Here is a 19,459-nt window from a genome sequence, read left to right on the forward strand (position 1 = left end):
AGATGTGAAGAACCACGACGTTTGATTCTTAAACTCCACATGCTAAAATTGAACAAACTCTAAATTAATTGGGCCATTTTTGACAATAAACAAAAAGCCCACTGATTTTTATCATAAAGAATCCATGCAGCCCAAATTATTAAACAACAACGTGAAACAGCTTTCGTAAGTTTACAAACACGGACGTGCGCGAGAAAATTAAAACGCGTGGGAAACACCACAATCAATATAGACGCGCGCAAGGGAAATAAAACGCGTGAAAAACAACGTTGCCTTACCGAGCCGACACGTGTCGCAAAAAGCCCCATCCTTTTTTGGTGTCGTGGATAGCTTAAGAAGGCAAATTTTCCAACTTTATTGTTATAGATTATAGAATCAATAATAACAAGACTTTTAGAATAACAAGAGATTTGAATAGAGTTTGAAAATTCTTAAACCAATAACAAAAAATTATATTAAGATTTTAGAAATTCAAGAACGAATAACAATGGAATCTCAAGATCTAGTTTTCTTTTAAAATAGAAGAATTCTATTTTAGATGTATACATTGGATCAATTCCACCTCAATAATAGAGATCTTTATTTCAGAGAAAAATATAAAGGCATACATTGGAGAAACTCTACGAAACAGACTCAAAATCACCTAAGACATTTCATATAATATAGATCATCACACAATATCAAGGCAGCCTTTTTAAAATAGATCTCCACTGTTTGAAGAATCTGGTGGATGACTTCATATGGATGCTTTTGTTTTTTGATCAAATTAAAAAAGAGTGATTTACATCTAAGGTCACTTTTTGACTTTTTACATCATTGTAGGTCACTTTGTTATACTGAGGTACTTTTTGTGTGTAATAACTTAAGGAAACATTTACGCCATAGGACAGTTTCATGTTTTTAATTACAAGATGGAGCACTTTCCACTACTAAGGTAGTTTTTTGTAACAGCTTCCCACTTGTCTTAACTAGCTGTCACAACATAACCTAAAGCACTACCCCACTTGCTAACTATGTCTTTTGTTTTAACGGGAACATTTTTCCACCCTTCATCTTTATTTTTTTTGGACGGTGTAGATCCACTCTGATTTTTTTTGACAAGACTTATATCTACCAAATCTAAACTATCCGATTACATCTTTCATTTCACCATCCTACAGTCCAAATTTTCTGGGTTTTTACATCTCACAGTCCCTTTTCATCTTCGTTGTCTCCTTCATTTGAATGAAAAAAGAAAAAAAAAATTTCAGAGATACTGCATATTCCTCATACGGATTGCGGCTAGAAATTGGTTTGTTCTGCTTATTATTTCTGTCATCTTCTCAAATCCAACTTTAACCTCTTTTTTTACAATTATTTTTGCAAGTTATAATGTTGGACCATTGCATGGTCATCCCTGGTGAATGGACCTTCGTCGGCTCGCTCTCGGAGTTTATGTCTACATTTATGGTGTACATCCCATGTAAACACGATTAAACTTAACGTGTACATTCACAGTAATATATGTTGTCCATTTGTACACTGATAGTGTTTATGTCTATATTTATGGTGTACATACCAACACCGCTGGTGTCCACGTGTACATTAATAAACATGCAAAACATGCATGATTTGTTGTATATGTGTGTCTCGATCGCGTTCATGTATACCAAAAACATGCATGATTTGTTGTACATGTGTGTCTCGATCGTGTTCTTGTATACCAAAATGGTGTCCATGTACACATCAATTACCTATAAATGTTATGCATATTTCACTAACTGTGTCCACGTGTACACTGAACTTAAGAAGTTCACTTCTTTTAACTGTGTCCACTTATACACTGTACATAATAAGTTCACTTATTTTATTCACGTGTACACTATTAGGTGTCCATATGTACCTTCAATAAACTAATGAGGTCCATGTACACATCACTTTTGTCCCTATGACCACCAATAGCATCCATGTGTACAATTATGAAATTCATATCTATACTGTCGGTGTCAATGTATATGAAAAAAGGCCAAAAGGCCAAAAGAAGTTCACTTCTTTAAACTGTGTCTACGTGTACACTTCACATAAGAAGTTCACTTCTTTTGTCCACGTGTACACTTCAGATTTCCCTGTATATAGATTCAGAAGTTCACTTCAGAAGTCTCTGTATATAGATTCATTGTCGAAGTCCATGTGTACACTCTGATTAAATGTCCATGACTCAGATGAATCTTATGTACATTATTTCGAAATCCATTTGAATGTCCATAACGACCTAATGTACACTTCACACTCCTCTAATGTACACGTGGACAACATATAGCGTCCATATGCGCAAGTGTACACTAAACAGACCATGTCTCAAACCACATAGTGTCCACTTCACACAACTCTTCTACATCTGCAGTCTTAGTGTACGTTCCTCTAATGTTCGCGTGGACAATATATGACGTCCATATGTGCAAGTGTTCACTAAACAAACCATGTCTACTCGTTTTTGTTATTCACATCTTTAACCCCTGTACACCCCGCATTTCTCACAAGTCCAGGTGTACAACATATGGTGTCCATAAGTCCTTCTACACACTTGCATACAGATGTTGAAGTCCATCTCGAAGTCCCTGCATATACACTCATTGTCGAAATCTATGTGTACACTCTAATTCAATGTACATGCCTCTAACGCAATTTGAGGTAAAAAATGTCGAAGTCCATTTGTACACTATATTTTCAATTTCCATAACGACCTAGAGTACACTTCAACCTCCTCCTACATTCACGTGGACAACATAAAGCGTCCATGTGTCCAAGACAACATAGTTTCCACTTCACACTCCCGTTCTACATCTGCAGTCCTTGTGTACACTGTAGTTTATACGTCCAAGTCCTTGTGTACTCTTGATGTCCAAATCAGATAAGTACACTGCAGTTTAATGTCCATTTGGACTACGTTGTCGAGTAATCCGACGTCGATTAGATGTTTGTCCTCTAGCTTGGGAAACGATCGGTCGCAAATAACCGATCATGTAGCAATTCCTTCACATTATCGACACCTGAATCCGCCGCATCTGCCACATAAGAAACCCTAAATTAAACAAATTAACCCAATTGCTCCGATGCGAGGCCTCAAGCTAAATAACAGAGATGGAAAACTAACCTTCTTCTTTCTCCTTGCCACGACTACTACGAGTCCTCGCCATCGTGAGATAACCGCCTCCGCCGCCGTCTGTTCTTTCTCCTTCACAGATCTTAAAAGATAGATCGAGTAAAAGAAAAGATGATTACATAAAAAAATTCTTGAGAAAAGATATTTAAGAATCAGATTTCAGTTTTAAAAAAAAAACTTAGAGAGAATGAACGAGGAAGAAAACGATGGAGAAAAATGGAAGTAATGGGTGGACATGTCTGAAAATGGTGGGCCATCACTTTTAATATTCAAAATTCAAAAGAAACGAGAAAAATTCAAACCATCTGACAAACCTAACCAGATACAATGTTGTTTTACTGAAATATCCATATCTTGTTTTGCTTTTTAAGGGATAAATGAGTCTTCAACCACACAAAAGTGTCTAGGTAGCACAATGTGCTCTAGAGTGTAATAAAAACATAGAAACTGACCTGTGGTGTTAATAACTCTAACTTAAGTTACCCTTGAAAAAGCGTAACTGATTACTTTCTTTTTGGTCACAATATTTTTTCTGGTTTGTGAATTTGAATTTTGAAATAATTGATTGACTGGTGGATCCGGAACAGAATCTAAACTTGAATTTTTAATTCGAAAGTATTACCCCACTTGTCTTCTTTAATTTTTTGAGAAAAGAAAAGAAAAAATGAGTAGGAGGCGAAGAACAATGACCGACAACGGCAATTCTGGGTTTTGGACAATGAAGGTGATGATGACGGCGAGATGTAAACTTCCTTGACTTCATGATCGGGATCTGGGTTATTTTTTTTTTTGACAAGAATGTGAATTTCATTATCATGGCAATGGTAATGACACAGAGGATACAATCAGGTTTTGAAACAAATCCTAATGCATCAAGGATGCTATCTAAAGCAGAGGTCTAAACAAAGCCCAAAAAAAGTTAAAAAAGACATTGCAAGACAATAAAGGTTTAGCCATGTCCCGAAGGAGATGAGTAAAGCTTAGCTAAGTAGGAACTGTGTGAAGCCATCTATTTCCAGTTGAGTTTCACGTAGCCTTCACACCGGTCCCTGTGACGAAGCGTGAAACATCATAGGAGAATAACAGCCGGAGAACAAACCGAGGAGCCGTGGTTTGTCCCGAAGGCGACCCCGAGAGGAGGACAGGCGAAGCGGGGTTGACAAAGTAACGGTCCGGCTATCAATAGCCAATGGAGTCCACTCCAGACGCTGCAAGAACTTCAGAAGATGACAAATCGACTTCATGATCGGGATTTGGGTTGCAGACCAACAGTTTTCAATATCAAGGATCGACTATCCAATGGCCGATTTTGTACTTTTGCACATATGGTCCCTCATATTTGCATGTGTTTGGTTTTGACCCTAAAGTTTCCAAACATGCGTTTTTGAGCCTTTTGAGTTTACACCAAAACTTGTAATTATGTACATCAGCCATTGCTTTATTGAGGAGAAATTTGCTGCAAGAGTCACATTTCTACTTATTAATAGCCTAATGAGTCACTTTCTTATACTAGAACACTTTCTCCCAACTATTAGTTTGAAACCGATGGGAAGAAGATTAAGTTGTTCTCTCTCAACCATTAATATAGCTAACTAAATAAAGAGAAGGCGGGCTTTTATCACAGCCGCCGATCTTTAAAACGGATGGACGTCCCAGATTGCCTCTCTCAGATCTGGACATGACTGCTATCTGCTTCAACCCCCACCCTTAGATTTTAAACTGTACTTGACAATCGGACGGTCCTTAATTTTTCTATGTTTTACCTCATCCCCACCTCATCGTCGTTTCTCTGTTTTTTCGTTTTCACCTCTCCATCTTTTACCGTCGTTGTTCATGTCCCTCACCTTATAAATTTCCTGCTAATCTTCTGTTAACAAGGTTTATCAGTCCTCTAAACTTGATTATCTTGATTAATCTCCCCCTTTAACTCATGTAACTTAACTTTTTGTTTTCTCGATTTCAGGGCTGCCATGGCTGAGCATTGCATGGTCATCGCCGGTGAGTGGCAAATCTCCGCTGACAACCACTGGAATTTCTCGATAGACAAAGACCACATGACCTGAATTGTCTCTCTCCGATCCGGCATAACATTGACGGAATTACTGAACACTGTGTTCAAGGAGTTCTTTGACAACACTGAAGTACTCCGCACTGCCTCTCTGAGCTACTGGCCACCGAACTCGAAGGAACTAGCAACAGGATTAACGACACCACCAGTTATGCTTACAAACGATGGGGTTGTTTCCTACTTTTACCAGCACTTCCAAACCAACAAAGGAATGAACCTCTTTGTTACTTTCAACTCTCAGCCGCGCACTTGTCAGACAAGCCATGTTGATGAGAATCCTTTACCCTTTACCACTCCGAATCAACCAATAAAGAGGACTCACAGTCCATTCTCTTCCTCCGGTCTTCGCCACCCCTCAACTGCTGGTTCTAAAATCCCTGGCTTCTCTCTATTCAATGATGACGAATTGAGCTTCTCTCAGGATTGCCCGCCTGTACAGAGCTCAAATCGTACACCTGTTCGCCCTGCGAGTTGCCCGTCTGTACAATTACCAAATTGTCCATTTGTTCAGCCAAGCAGTTATCCACCTGTTCAGCCTAGCAGTTATCCACCTGTTCAGCCTAGCATTTATCCAACGTCCGGACACCCTTCCTCTGCGTCTCAAATTCCTGCCGGCTCTATTCCCACTGAGGACACTATAGATCGCCCATTTCCTAATGCACGTAGATCGTGTCCAGCAAAACCCTCTCGTTTATCTCTTATAGACGAAACTGTCTTGTGTGGAGATGAGATGCTAGAAAACATGTTCAAAGAAGACCCAGAAAACATACCCGACAGCTGGGTAACTGATGACGATGAGGAAACTGGGTCTGATGCGTCGGTCCCTGCTGATATTGATGATGTCCAAACTCGAGGGTATGATGAAGATTTCTGGACTCCTCTTATTGATAAAAATCTTGGTGGTTCAGATGCGCCTGAGCTTATGGCGGGGATTTCAGTTCCTAAGACCGCCCCTCACATCATCCACTGCATAACTGGTGACGCTTTTGATCACACCGTCTGTGGGAACCGAAATTCGCACTGTCGATTTTAGTTAAGTTAATCGAAGGAAAACTAAGTAAACCTAGTTTTCCTTGAAGGCTCGGATTCTCTGCGACAACCAAACGAAATTGATAGAATAAAGCAACGTAGCGGAAAAATCGCACTAAGGCATTTTATTAAATAGATGATACAATGTTCTTCCGAAAAAGGGAAGTAGAGAAACGCTGAAGAGAAAAACGACGGAAATAAAGGAGACAAAACGTTCTAAGCTTTGCTCCGCTAGTCTAAACTCCTAAGTCCTAAGCTAGCAGGAATTCTCTAAGTCCCAAAGTTTCGGATTTGCTCTCTCTCTAGGATTTTCGCTCTGCCTTTCTTCCTCTCCCAAAGCTCCTTTATATACTCCTTCTTATGACGGTCTATTCTCCTTCTGGGCCGCAAGGCGGGATTCTTTCCATTTTCGTCGGCGTCCACGTTTATCGGGAAACTTTACATTTATCTTCGGGAAACTTGACATTTTATTCTTCCGTCGATTTAGCATTCATCTTGTCACGTAAAGATAAACGTAAATCGTCGTATACATCTCAGATAATCGCAGACAGACTGTCCGATCGCGTTTGGTCCCTTTCGGGCCGTCTCTAGGACTTCCGTTGTTTTCTACGATCTCTTTGGAAGTTCCTCGTTCATTCGTAGAGTTGAGACGAGTGGTGTTTTAAGATGACCATCGCTGTTTCGTACGAAGAACCTAAGATCTTCCTTCCCGTCGACGAGTTTCCGAAATGTTTCCGACGGTCTTAGATTGGAGTAAGAACCGGAGTTTCGTACACGGAATCTCGATGATTCGTCCTGCGAGGACTTGGGAAAGACTCGAAGTACAGACTTCAGACTGCCGGGGACTGGGATTCGTGTACCGAAGATCGTTATCCGAAGACCCGAGCCAGCACGGGGCTAGCCGCCCGGCGGCCACGGGCACTAGCCGCCGCCGGCCACGGCCAGCACGGGGCTAGCCGCCCGGTGGCCACGGCCAGCACGGGCGCTAGCCGCCGGCGGCCACGGCCAGCACGGGGCTAGCCGCCCGGCGGCCACGGCCAGCACGGGCGCTAGCCGCCGGCGGCCATGGCCAGCACGGGGCTAGCCGCCCGGCGGGTACGGCCAGGGCCGGGGTCGGCTGCTCGGTTCCTTCGGTTTACGGGTGTTCGTGTTCGTTTTTCGGAAGGTTTCTCGTATGACAAATAGACTTAGCCGTTGATTTCGAGATAACCGTTTTTGACCCCAACACCGTCCTTGTATCTGGCGAACTCCCACCATACTGCAAACCTGAGCTGGGATCTTCCTCATCCTATGTAGCCCCTCAGACTTCTACACCTGTTCAGAGCCGCAGTTGTCCACCTGTACAGATCCGTAGCTGCCCGCCCGCTCCCAGGGGTTCTGCCTCCACCAGTAGTGGTCGAACACGTGCTCAGCAGGACCAGATCCGGCCTCCCACTCCACCATCAAGAGAAACCAGGCCTCTGTCAGAGATCAGCGACGAGAAATTTGATGTCCCACCACTGTTCGACGACACTTTGTATGAAGCTGACGATGTCCCTGATTTGGATATTGACGATGATGAACCATATGTTGGGAAATTGTATGCCTCAAAACAAGACTGCCAGATTGGCATTGCCATTTATGCAATCAAGGAACAGTTTCATTTCAGGCAGACGAGAACCAGTAGGCATTCCTTTGTCCTCAGTTGTCATGAAACTCGCTGTGATTGGAGAATCCTTGCTAAGGAGCTGACCACGTGTGGCTACTACACCATAAAGAAGTCTCAGTTGAACCACACATGCGACATGGACACTCACAGGCTTTACAAAAAATGTGCTACTGCTAAGGTTTTGGGACATATCTATCTCTCTAAATATGGGGATCCCACTGATGCATCCAAAGCTCTCCAACTTCAGCAACTTATCCTTGAAGACCTCCGCGTTTCTGCTTCATACACGAAATGCCACCGTGCAAAAGGAATTGCACTAGACCTTACCCATGGTAATGCAGAGCAATCTTTCCTCAATTTTGCAGACTACTTTGAGAGGCTGAAAGCAACTAATCCAGGGACCATCACTGCTATTGAAACCGAGGTTGATGATGAAGGAAATACATGTTTCCTGTACGCTTTCCTAGCCTTTGGTGCATCAATTCAAGGTTTCCGCCGCCTACAAGCCAAATAGACAAAATAGAAACAAAAGCCACGATTCACGAATCATCTAAACACAGGGAACAGGGAAAGGCACAGGGAACCTATGCCTTTGGCTTGCAAGCCAAAGCCAAAGGCACAGGGAAAAGAGTATAATTGTTCAGTTTGTCAAATGGATAAGTGGATAAGTAAAAGGCAAGCGAATGATTTTTTAATGTAGGAGACAGAAAGTATATCTCTTTCAGTGTCTTTTAGTTTCTATCGGAATGGTCGAAAAACATATTTGATTTTTTAGATCTCAGATTCGTGAATCGTGACTGTGGGCTACGAGAGAGACAAAAAACTAGGGTAAAATAAAATAAAAAAACTATATGACATGCAAGCCAAAGGCATAGGTTACTAGGTGGGATTCACGAATCATCTAAGCCACTTCACCCTTGTAATGGCTGTTCATGTTCATCCAGCGGATGCTTACTAGGTGGTTCTCAGCTAGGCGGACTAAATCATCTAAACACAGGGGCTTGGTCACACCAGAGGTTGATAAGGTCATGCAGACACATGTGAGACTTACCAAAGGGAGCAAGATTTATCCATCTAAGGACTGGAGCTTCTCAGTTAGAGGCCTCTTCGGGCACGGTAACACTGTACACCTGGATACCAAGGCGTGTACATGCCAAGTTTTTCAGAAGCTCAAAATCCCATGCGGCCACGCACTGCTTGCGGCTGATTCTGTTGGTCTCCCCTACAACCAACTTGTTGGTGACTTCTACAAGACACAACTGGGTTGAGACATATTCCGGTGTCATTTACCCAGAGGCCCTAGTTGGCGAACAATCAATCCCTCCAGAGATTGCTGATCTAACTATTTATCCTCCACGAACTCGTCGCCCTTCAGGCAGGCCTAGGGAGGGAAGAATCCCATCTACTGGCGAAATCCCTGTAAGTCACACGTTCTTCACTTCACCCTTTCAATATATTCCAAATTGTAACATCCTGACTCCTTTTTATTTTTAAATCAGCCTACCAAGAAAACCAAGACTGTCTCAAACAAGTGTACTCGTTGTGGACAAACTGGTCACAATAGGACACGCTGCGTTGTCCCTCTCTAACTGTGGTTAATTTTATATCCAAGTGATCTATCTTTTGGATAGCAAATTCACCTAGGATCAGCTATGCTTTTGTTTCTATTTTGTCTATTGGCTTGCATGTCATATACCTTCTGAACATGTAATAGCTGTTACTTCCCCCTGCCACGAACTTGTAATGGCTGCGGTATTAACTTTTTGGTCTTTTGGCTTGCTGGATTAAAAAACGTGAACCACTTAACTAGCTTCTCCCTCGACACCAACAGTACATAAGTGCGACCAAATTCACGTACAGCTGCTCCATCACCAAGTACATGTGTACCGACAGCCATATGTCCAGAAATTAAGGAACTTTCCTTGCCCCAGAAAAGCCCAAAAGCCCAACTGCGTTACATGCCCAAAAAACAACGTTGTCCATTAAAAATGGAGAAATCTAACTGCCTTTGAAACGGCGTCGTTTGCACTTATCTCCTCTCACTAAACTTGGGGGAAAATCGCAATTTTAGGGTTCATCCTCATTCCCCCCCCCCAAAACAAACAAAAAAACACACCATGGGAGACATTCAGCGAGGATTTCCGGCGTACTGTAGGTGCGGCACTCGGGTTTCGCGGTTTACCTCCAAAACCACCTCTAATCCTGGCCGCCTATTCCACAAATGCCCCTACGGTGATGAGGTTTGTAAAACCTGGATCGAGTATTATGTCATCTGTCCAATTTCGGTCACTCATTAGGAACTAAACCGGGTTAAATTTTTGCTGGTTGTTATAGGGGTTAATTGGCTGTGGATAACCATTAACAGACCTGTTACTCATTTTAAAAAAAAAAATTGTTCTATTGAACAATCATTATCATCTTTTCAAATGGACAGATGTCTCTATGGTGGAAGAGATTGAGGATATTAAGGAGATATTAGATACTTTACAAGCTCAGACATCCGCAAACGCCAAGGATTTACAAGCTTGCCAATCGGATATACAAACACTGTCCGCAGAAGCTCAGTCATCATTCAGTCTGGCAACGGGTGCAGCAAAGGAGCTGCTTGTTTATCAGGACGATATTCAAGCTGTCAAAATGGAGCTTAATATCTTGAAGAACATGGTTGTCTGTGTCACCATATTCGCCCTTTTCTATATGTTCTGTATGTAGAAGGTTAACCCTATCAGCCTTAGTTATGGATCCAGACATTCCCATGTATTTAGTCATGTATTCCCGGTAACCAGTGGTCAACTGTTCCACTGAGAATGTTTAACCGAATTTTCTCATGTATTTCCACTTCTATTAACTAATGTAAGCACTCATGTAAAAAAGTGGTCGTCCTTTATCACCCCACTTTAGAATCATTAAACTTGTTCATTTCATTTTTAAAAGGGGGTACGTCCAACCTAATCTACAGCCATTCAGCAACCTTCGCGTACACCAACTGCATCTACGCTGTACGACCAACTAGACGTACACAGCCAGTCATTTTGTTGCATGTGACCAACAGAAAAACATCAACGGGATCTAAAAATTAACATACACATTCACCACATCTGTCAAACAGTCTACATTAACACTTATCCGCAAAATGTCATAAACATTAAAAAAGGCACGTCCGAAATCAAAAAAAAATATTTAGGTTTATGTTTTACATCGTCAATCATCCATTCCACCCTAGAATAGTACACAACCCTGGAACAAATACATCCCAAAAAATGTCACAAACCTCCACACGCATAACTAGTTACCTACATCACCTCCAATGTTCAAGGGTACAACCCAATCCTTGTACACATCATTAGCATACTGCTTCCTGAAAATATCAACCAAGCTATCAGACAGGTCTTCAACATCCGGCTCCTTTACCCCGTAGTCGCCAACTCCATGAACTTCATCGCCACTGGACCGCAATCACCACTCCTGGTATTCTGGTAACCATCAGCCATCAACTGCACCCCAAATGGTTCTACACCACGCACACCAATAAACTGAGCTGGGCAAACCTTTCTCACCACGTAGGGCAGCATCTTAGCAACTGGGGTCATTATTTTCATCACCTCCTCCAATTGTCCCAGACTAGGGTCAGGGTCATAAACTAGCACACTCCAATCAAGAATACTCAATTGCAAGCCCACCCAGTGATTTGTCCCCCAAATCATCGGTATATACACTTTATCCACATCCAAACCCAGTTTTTTCCCCGGCTGAGTTAGATAAGCTGCAAGCTTTGGGTTTGAAAACACCCGGCATTTGTACGTAGCAGCATTGAACGACCTTGACTTCTGACTCAACTGCTCCATAAACCAAAGAGCCACAAACATTGCCCGGTTTGCTTTCAAAACGTCCGCATGCCTCTGCCTAATGTAGTCCACCAACACCTCCATATGCTGCCACAACAAACCAAAAAACATTAACACCCACAAGACCAGGGAAATAAGATAAAAAAAAAATTTCCATACCTTGCTGCTCACCCATTTCTGGGGAGTCGCCAAGTCCAGGAAAAACTGGTTGTCCAGATTGTAATCCCTAGCCCCAAGATGCAGCATGCGCAGGCAAAATGACTTCACACTCAGCCATGGAAACCAAACACAATAAAACATCAAAAGTAATGTAGACATAAAAAAAACATACACTTTTGGATTAGACATTAACACTTTCTCGAAGTACTCATAGTCAATATCTTCAGCATCCGACACTATCTGATCCAGGGTGAATGGTGCCTTGGCCAGAAGCAACAAAGCCAAATTCGCCTCCAACTCAACCGGCTTATGCTTCTCACTTGGGGGGCAGGGGGACACGTCACTAAGATCTGTTATCGTCTTCCCACTTGCCTTATCAATTTTCACAGGTGTCCCCTCCTCTTTCTCAGCTACCTTCACCTCATCTCCCGAATCTCCTTCATCCCCCTGGCCTTGCGTTCCATCAACGACAATATCACCTTCACCTGGTTCCTGCGGCCACAAATAACAGATAATCAAATTGTGTCAGCCATACGCGTCCACCTGTACAACGACGTAGCTGTACACATAAAAAACCATGTACAACACCACGAGTGGCCTTGTACACATACTTTGGTTTTAGGGCATTCAACAGGATCCTGGTCTCCGTCGCCTATGCTTCCCGGCACATCAACAGAAACCTATACACAACAAGGGCAAAAGGAAGGTTTCATCAATATATTTTCCATTCCTCCATCAAGCAAATGGGTAGAGCAACAATCAGACAGCTTCACTTACCTCGTCACTTTTACCTTGACCATCCAAAACCTCTTCCTTGCTTCCTTTGGTTTCACCAATAACAACCCCAGGAGCCATTTCCTATCCCACATTCCAAAAAAAAAATAACATAAGCAAAATAAAACTAGAGCCAGCTTCAAGAACAGCATAAGCTAATTCATTACCTTATTTGGCTGCAAAAGATCATCAACAAGCACACCCGATCCATCTCCAGCACCATACTCCTCGAACAACACATCAACAAGCTTGTCCAAACGCTCTGCATCCTGCATGTTTACGGTGAAAAAAATCAGGAGTCCATAAGCACAGAAGGACACTAAATCAGAACTTACTTTCTCCTCAGCAACATAGTATGTCGAACTGGTTGTCCCACGGTACAGTACAGCTCCTCGATGGTCAAATACCGCTTCCTCCACCCACTGTATTGGCACACCATCCCCTTGCTTCAGAGGTACAAGTATAGGCGGTTGTCCGTCTGATGAATTATCATCCTCATTCACAACATCCTTCTCTGGTGAACCGTCATCCTCTTCCTCCTGACCGCCACTTACTTCGTTAGAACAGCCGCTGTTTATGCAGTCCTCACCCACCATGTCACGCTTGGGTTTTGCACTCTCAGTCTCAGATGCATCCAAGTTGGTTTTTCCACCATCTTTCAGAGGCTCATCATCACCACCCTGATAGCTGTCACTACCACCGCCTTGATAACTGTCACCTACCTGACCACTGTCATCACCACGTCCAGCACTATCACCGCCGTGTTTACTGTCGCCGCCATCGCCTTCACTGTCGTCGTCAGGTTGCTTACCAGTTCCCACAACGTCCTCTTCATCAGAAGAATCCTTCTCATGTACAACTTTGGTGCTCTTCTTCCTTTTCTTCCTAGCACTACGCAACAGCTCTTTCTTGGGTGTCACAGTTTTTTTCTTACGCTTAGCAATCCTTCGACTCAGCCGCTCAACCACTTTTTCAAGAAATGACACCCTTGCTTCGACCGCCTCATATCGGTCATCATCAACCAAAGCTGGACGCCTAAAATACCCACTCACCCTTCTTTGCTTCAGTACTGGTCCTACAGCAGCACCTTCTCTCGTTGTGGCCTCTGAAATTTTCCTTTTATTTTCTTCTTTCACTTCTTTGGCTGCCTCATGGTCATACAACGTCTCCTCCGCATCACCACCTCGCCACAACCCCTTGGTAAACTGGCACCCACCCATAAGACCCTCTACCACATAGTCCACCCTCCGGTCAGCTATCTCATCATCCCACTTCCCCCACCCATCTGGTTTATCAGCACCAATCTCCATCATAGGCTGCACTAAAAGCTGCAAAAAAAAAAAAAACAAAATTAACACTATTAGTCCGCATCTACAAAAGCCTTCACCTCACAAATATCTTATGACATGTACAACTCTTTACTCGTACACATGAACACCTCGTGTTTAACTTGTATGCCTACAACGATGTACATGCAAACCCCAAACAGGTTGACCAAAAAATACCAAAAAAATTAAATAAACTATACCTCAGGCGCGTGCTCTGCCTCCAAAACATCAGACAAGGTGAGCCCGGAGTGCTTCTGAACTCTGTCAGCGTCTCTAAGCTTCAGCTCATCAGTACCACCAAGCCTAGCCAGCAACTGAGGGATTACTTCATACGCCACCAGCTGTAAAGCAAGTGGGAAGCCAGCCATCTTCTTCGTCTTCTATCTAAGCTTGCTGTGGAACTCACCATTTGGGTTGTCGCACCGCCCAATCACACGCTTTGCTGGTATGATGGTGCTAACAGTCCAGAAAAAGGACTCCCGGCCCCACTGGAAAGACAAAAACTCCTTAAGATTCTCGAGGAGCTTCACATGCTTAGGAGTTGGGCGCACGGGGTGTGTAGAAGGTATTAGCACACCCTCCACAATAATAATCAGACACAACCTGAAACGTCTGCTGCGAGATATGGTTGGGTCATCTGTCACCATTTTCACAACGTCCGGGATAGTTATATCCCGCCTTCCGTCAAACAACTTGTCCCAGTAAGCATAATCGTCATCCTTGTACGTTGGCTAGAAATCAGCAACATATCCCTCCTCGAACTCCCCGCAAGGCAAACCCGTGACGTTCCCAAACTCCACCATCGAGAACTTCCACGGGTTTCCACCGAACACGGGCCAGAGTTCGTAGCGTTTCTTAGTTACAAGCTGCCTCACTAACATAGCATGGATCATGACCGAGGCGTAGTTGCACCGTCTAGTTGGCAACTCAAACAGCTTGCCAAAACATGAACCCATCAGCCTGTCGAAGTCAGGTGTACCCCTCAGCGCATTCTTCACCACAACCAAATACTGGAGGGTGGAGTACACATTCAAGCGCCTGCTGGGGTATCTGTCAGTAGCAAAGAGGCGCTCAGGGAGCCTAGGATCCGCGTCTTCGGCACCAATCAACACTTCTGGAGAGAAAGAAAAGGAAATTAATCTCAAACACAAAACGATAAGGGAATAAACACTTCACCCCCCCCCCCCCCCCCCCACGGAACAGACCACAAAGCCCTACTGCTACCAAAAAAAAGGAAAACCCCCAAAATCTGAAACCCTAGATAATTTCAATTCGGGTATCAAGAACTTACCACCAACGTGCTCTTTTCCCGGTCGTTTCTTTCTCGCCGTCATTTCACTCACTAACACCGCTAGCCGATCCGGAGACGCCGCTAGATAAGTCGACAACCGCCGTCTGCTTCCTCGAAATCGCCTTCTGGAGAAAAAGGTCGCAGCCGTCGAAAAGTTTTTACCGTCTCTCTCCACGCGGTATATTTTAATTACCATGTACAGACACGAAAAAAGAAATTCCAAAAAAAAATTAAATCAGACCAACCACTAAATTTGAAATTCAAATCCCAAATCGAGACAAAACCAGGAACCATAACTAAAGACTTCTAGTTGGCAATAAAGAGCACAAGTAGCATAAAGTGACCCAAACCGATGACAAAAGTCATAATGTGACCCATTGTGCCAATTTCTCTTTAATGATAGAATGTGACCTATGGGTGTAAATATTTCATTAAAAAATTGGGTTAGATCCACATGAGGGTGGAAAGCCTTAACCGGAGATGTTGAGGACCCGAAGGTCAATCCCATCTCTGTCAGAGGAGATGCCAACCTATCTCTCCTTTCTACAAACACTTAGGGATGCTACCTACCTGTACGCGTACAAAACTTACCAAATCACATTAACCAAGAATATATAGCTATCATTTTGTCACTCTTACATAACAAACTAAAACATTGGCAATGTGACAATAACTCAGAATCAGATTCTATAACAGAACCAAACCCATTTGATAGAAAAAGAGTATAATTGTTCAGTTTGTCAAATGGATAAGTGGATAAGTAAAAGGCAAGCGAATGATTTTTTAATGTAGGAGACAGAAAGTATATCTCTTTCAGTGTCTTTTAGTTTCTATCGGAATGGTCGAAAAACATATTTGATTTTTTAGATCTCAGATTCGTGAATCGTGACTGTGGGCTACGAGAGAGACAAAAAACTAGGGTAAAACAAAAAACTAGGCAGCACAAGCAGGGTTAATTCTCTGGATTTGTATGAACATCCTATTAAACTCCGTGATCGTGAATGCCCTAGCTGCAGCAGACATTAGGTTTCCAAGTCTTGGTGTCTTATAGAGTACTTGAATATTGCGCCAGAGATGGACCACACAGGCTGCGTGATAGGCTTCTTTGTACACCTACACATGACGTTACTATACCAATTACTACATGGAATAAAATATAATGGATGTAGAAGTGGATTTTTTTCCAATTGCTACCTTACGCATGCCGGAGTATATGCTAGCATGTCTGTCCGAGATAAAGACGAGCTGGGGGCAGTCGGTGACAAATGTGCTCAGCTTCTGGAAAAACCACTCCCAGGCGTTATCGTTTTCGCTGTCAACCACTGCAAAAGCTAGGGAAAATATTTGAAAATTTCCGTCTTGTGCGGCTGCCGATAAGAGGCACTCTCCATACTTGCCTTTCATAGAAGTGCCGTCAACCACCACTACTTTCCTCATCGAGGCGTACCCTGCTACAGAAGCTCCATATGCAACGAAGCAGTATTTAAACCGTGTCCCCCCCCCCTCTGGGTCATCGTTTTGCTCCATAAAGCAAAGGGTCCCTTCGTTTGATGCTTGCAACAGTCCCAGATATGCAGGAATGAGTGAGTAGCTCCCGGCCATTGTCCCCATTGCATGTTCCATGGCTAGCTCTCTTGCACGCCAAGCTTTCCAATATGAAACATTCACATTGAATTCATCAAGCAGTATTTTCCTTATCCCTGCAGGTGTGAGTCCCTTCTTAATTCCTACCAATCGGGACTGTAGGATCTCTCCTATAACTTGAGTTGTAGCTAATTTGTGAAAGTTCCTACGCTCGTCAACCGTGCATGTGTGAGTCAGAATAGCTTGTCGGACTTGGAAGTTACCGGTAACATCTAACAGCATCGCATAAACGCGCCATGGACATCATTTCCCAACACATTGAACCACAAGCATGCAGGTATTAGATCGGGTGGTCTTGGAATGGAACTTTCGGTTAATTGCATGTATAGCCAGCTTGATTTTGCAGTCCGCTTTAGACTTGAAGACTCGGCCAACAAATATCTCATCTCCCTCGTAATGAACATCAGGGGCGGAGTCCACACCTATAATAGGAGAAGGTTAGTTACTTGTTAGGTTTATCAAATAGTATAGTAATAATATATTTCCATATTATTAATAGTAGTATGGAATATTGCGAATTAACTCACCTGATACTAATCGAGCGTTGAAAACCGGAGGGGCATCGCGACCAAGCAGAGCCGGATTAGCTGGTCGTTCAACATGTCATGCAGGGCTTGATCAAATCTTCCCCAATGTATCCCGTCATCAGGTGGCAACTCTTCACCTTCTTCTATACTTGCTAGGCTATCAGTTGGGTCTTCAATTGGGTCTGGAATCCTAAATATTAAACGTCTCCGCACTGGCATGTTTTCTCCGCGTCCTATATCAACCGAGGATTGCAAGACAGGGACCACATTATCACCATCTGAGTCTGTCTCCGATGATGAATCCATAGGCATTTTGTTCTTCCCCTTCTCTGTGTCTGCAATATGATGACTTCTAAGACGACTACCCTGATTAGGCTCTCGGATTTCTATTCCACCGGTTAAGAATGGAATAGTACGTCGACTCATAGTTTCCCTTCCATCTGGCTGACGTGAAATAGAACCCGATGGCACTTCAATGACATTTGTGTTTGCATTCGGCTGAGTCTGTGGAAGTGTCTGTGGGGTCTCGGAAATCGCAAATTCATGCCATGATTCGTCCATTGTGGGATTCACCCTGGCTGGAATTGTTGGATTTGGTAAATCTGTGTCCCGCCCTAACGGTATTCCTCTGGTCTGAACAACTAACGAAACAAACATGTTAACCTCCTCTATTGCCCTTCTCATCTCGATGAATCCCCTCACTTTTATGTCATCCGTTAAGTAGATAGTTTCAGCGTCACTCCTTTGGTTGTTACTTGGAGTCGCTCCCTAATTGCGGTAACTAACTCAGACAATGTCATCCCGGTATACAGTTGGATGTAATGCTCCAGTTGGTTAGCTATGTCCGGTTCGAAAATCCATTGCTCGTATTGGTCACGGACCCACGAACCAAGAATCACTATAACTCTATCTTGACTCGTCATCTGCCATTAAAAAAAATTACAGTTTGACTATTATATCTCAATATCTATTCCATTACCCTGCCTACATTATGTTATTCTAACAAAGAAACTTTACATGAAACACCATTAATTGCAGTAGTCAGTGGAGTTGAGATATCTGAAACACCATTAATTACATTAATTGCAGCATTAACTTGGTTGCTTCATTCACCTTCTTCTTTTTGGATTTTCTCAGATGGAGTTACAGTAGATAATAAATGGAATAAACCTATATTTATTGATATTCTCTTATAACGTAATCCACTTGTTTGAATGTAAACAGTAAAAATACCTTGGTAACTACAACTACTGACGTGGCTTTCCCCTAATCTTTCAAAGGGAATAGATTTAAACAATTAATAGCCATTTATTCCATTGCATGAAGCGTCACGTCCCCTACCACACACGAGATGCTTCTAGATAACAACTGATCACTAGATTGGTTTTCTATTTCTAATTTGTTAAATGGAATGGAATACTTTTACTACTACTCCATGGCTTTATATATTTCTATTTGTGTTTTGGAAGTTTGTAGGTCTGTGAATCATATATCAGGTATTAGATATGGTAAAATGTTTTACACATGTATTTGGGTTTATAGTTCATTAACTTGGGTTTAGTGTTCACAGTCAAATTTCCTATCACCATGGCCATTAATATGAAGTCCATATGCCTAATGAAGAAATTAATTACATTCCTCTTTCTGTCATTGCACTTGTATTTTGTTTTAGAAAGTTTTGGTTTCTCAATGAATTTGGGTTGAAATTCCCAAACTAGGGTTTAGTGATTGCTTTGAAATGTTCTATGAACTCTTCCGTTAGGTTTTTATTTCATATGTCGCATTAGACATGTCTCTCCATCTCCAATCTCCCCCCCAATTATATTACTTAAATATTTCAGGACATCATATATAGTTAATATGTAATTAACTTGCTCTATGTTAAGTGGAATAGTAGTTTGACTAAATAGAACCTAGTAATCCTAATATATGGAATATAACTAATCCCGGATTATACATTCTAAATGTGATTTCAGCTTTTAACACACATATATTGTCATCTAG

General features: G+C 42.6%; 1 protein-coding gene and 1 non-coding gene across 2 annotated transcripts; both read right to left on the reverse strand.

The window, feature by feature from the left end:
- Positions 1-15,716: 15,716 nt before the first annotated feature.
- Positions 15,717-15,837, reverse strand: LOC130512215 (U6atac minor spliceosomal RNA). The gene has a single exon (XR_008945772.1). It is a non-coding gene; the product is annotated as a U6atac minor spliceosomal RNA (small nuclear RNA).
- A 380-nt stretch (positions 15,838-16,217) lies between these two features.
- Positions 16,218-17,150, reverse strand: LOC130511258 (uncharacterized). Its single transcript, XM_057008168.1, has 2 exons — positions 16,479-17,150; positions 16,218-16,397 (listed from the first exon to the last, which is right to left on the reverse strand). The coding sequence occupies exons 1-2, from the start codon at positions 17,148-17,150 to the stop codon at positions 16,218-16,220; spliced, it is 852 nt and encodes a 283-aa protein (XP_056864148.1).
- Positions 17,151-19,459: the final 2,309 nt, after the last annotated feature.

The sequence above is a fragment of the Raphanus sativus genome, chromosome 4 (genome assembly GCF_000801105.2).
Source record: "Raphanus sativus cultivar WK10039 chromosome 4, ASM80110v3, whole genome shotgun sequence".
Classification (NCBI taxonomy): domain Eukaryota; kingdom Viridiplantae; phylum Streptophyta; class Magnoliopsida; order Brassicales; family Brassicaceae; genus Raphanus; species Raphanus sativus.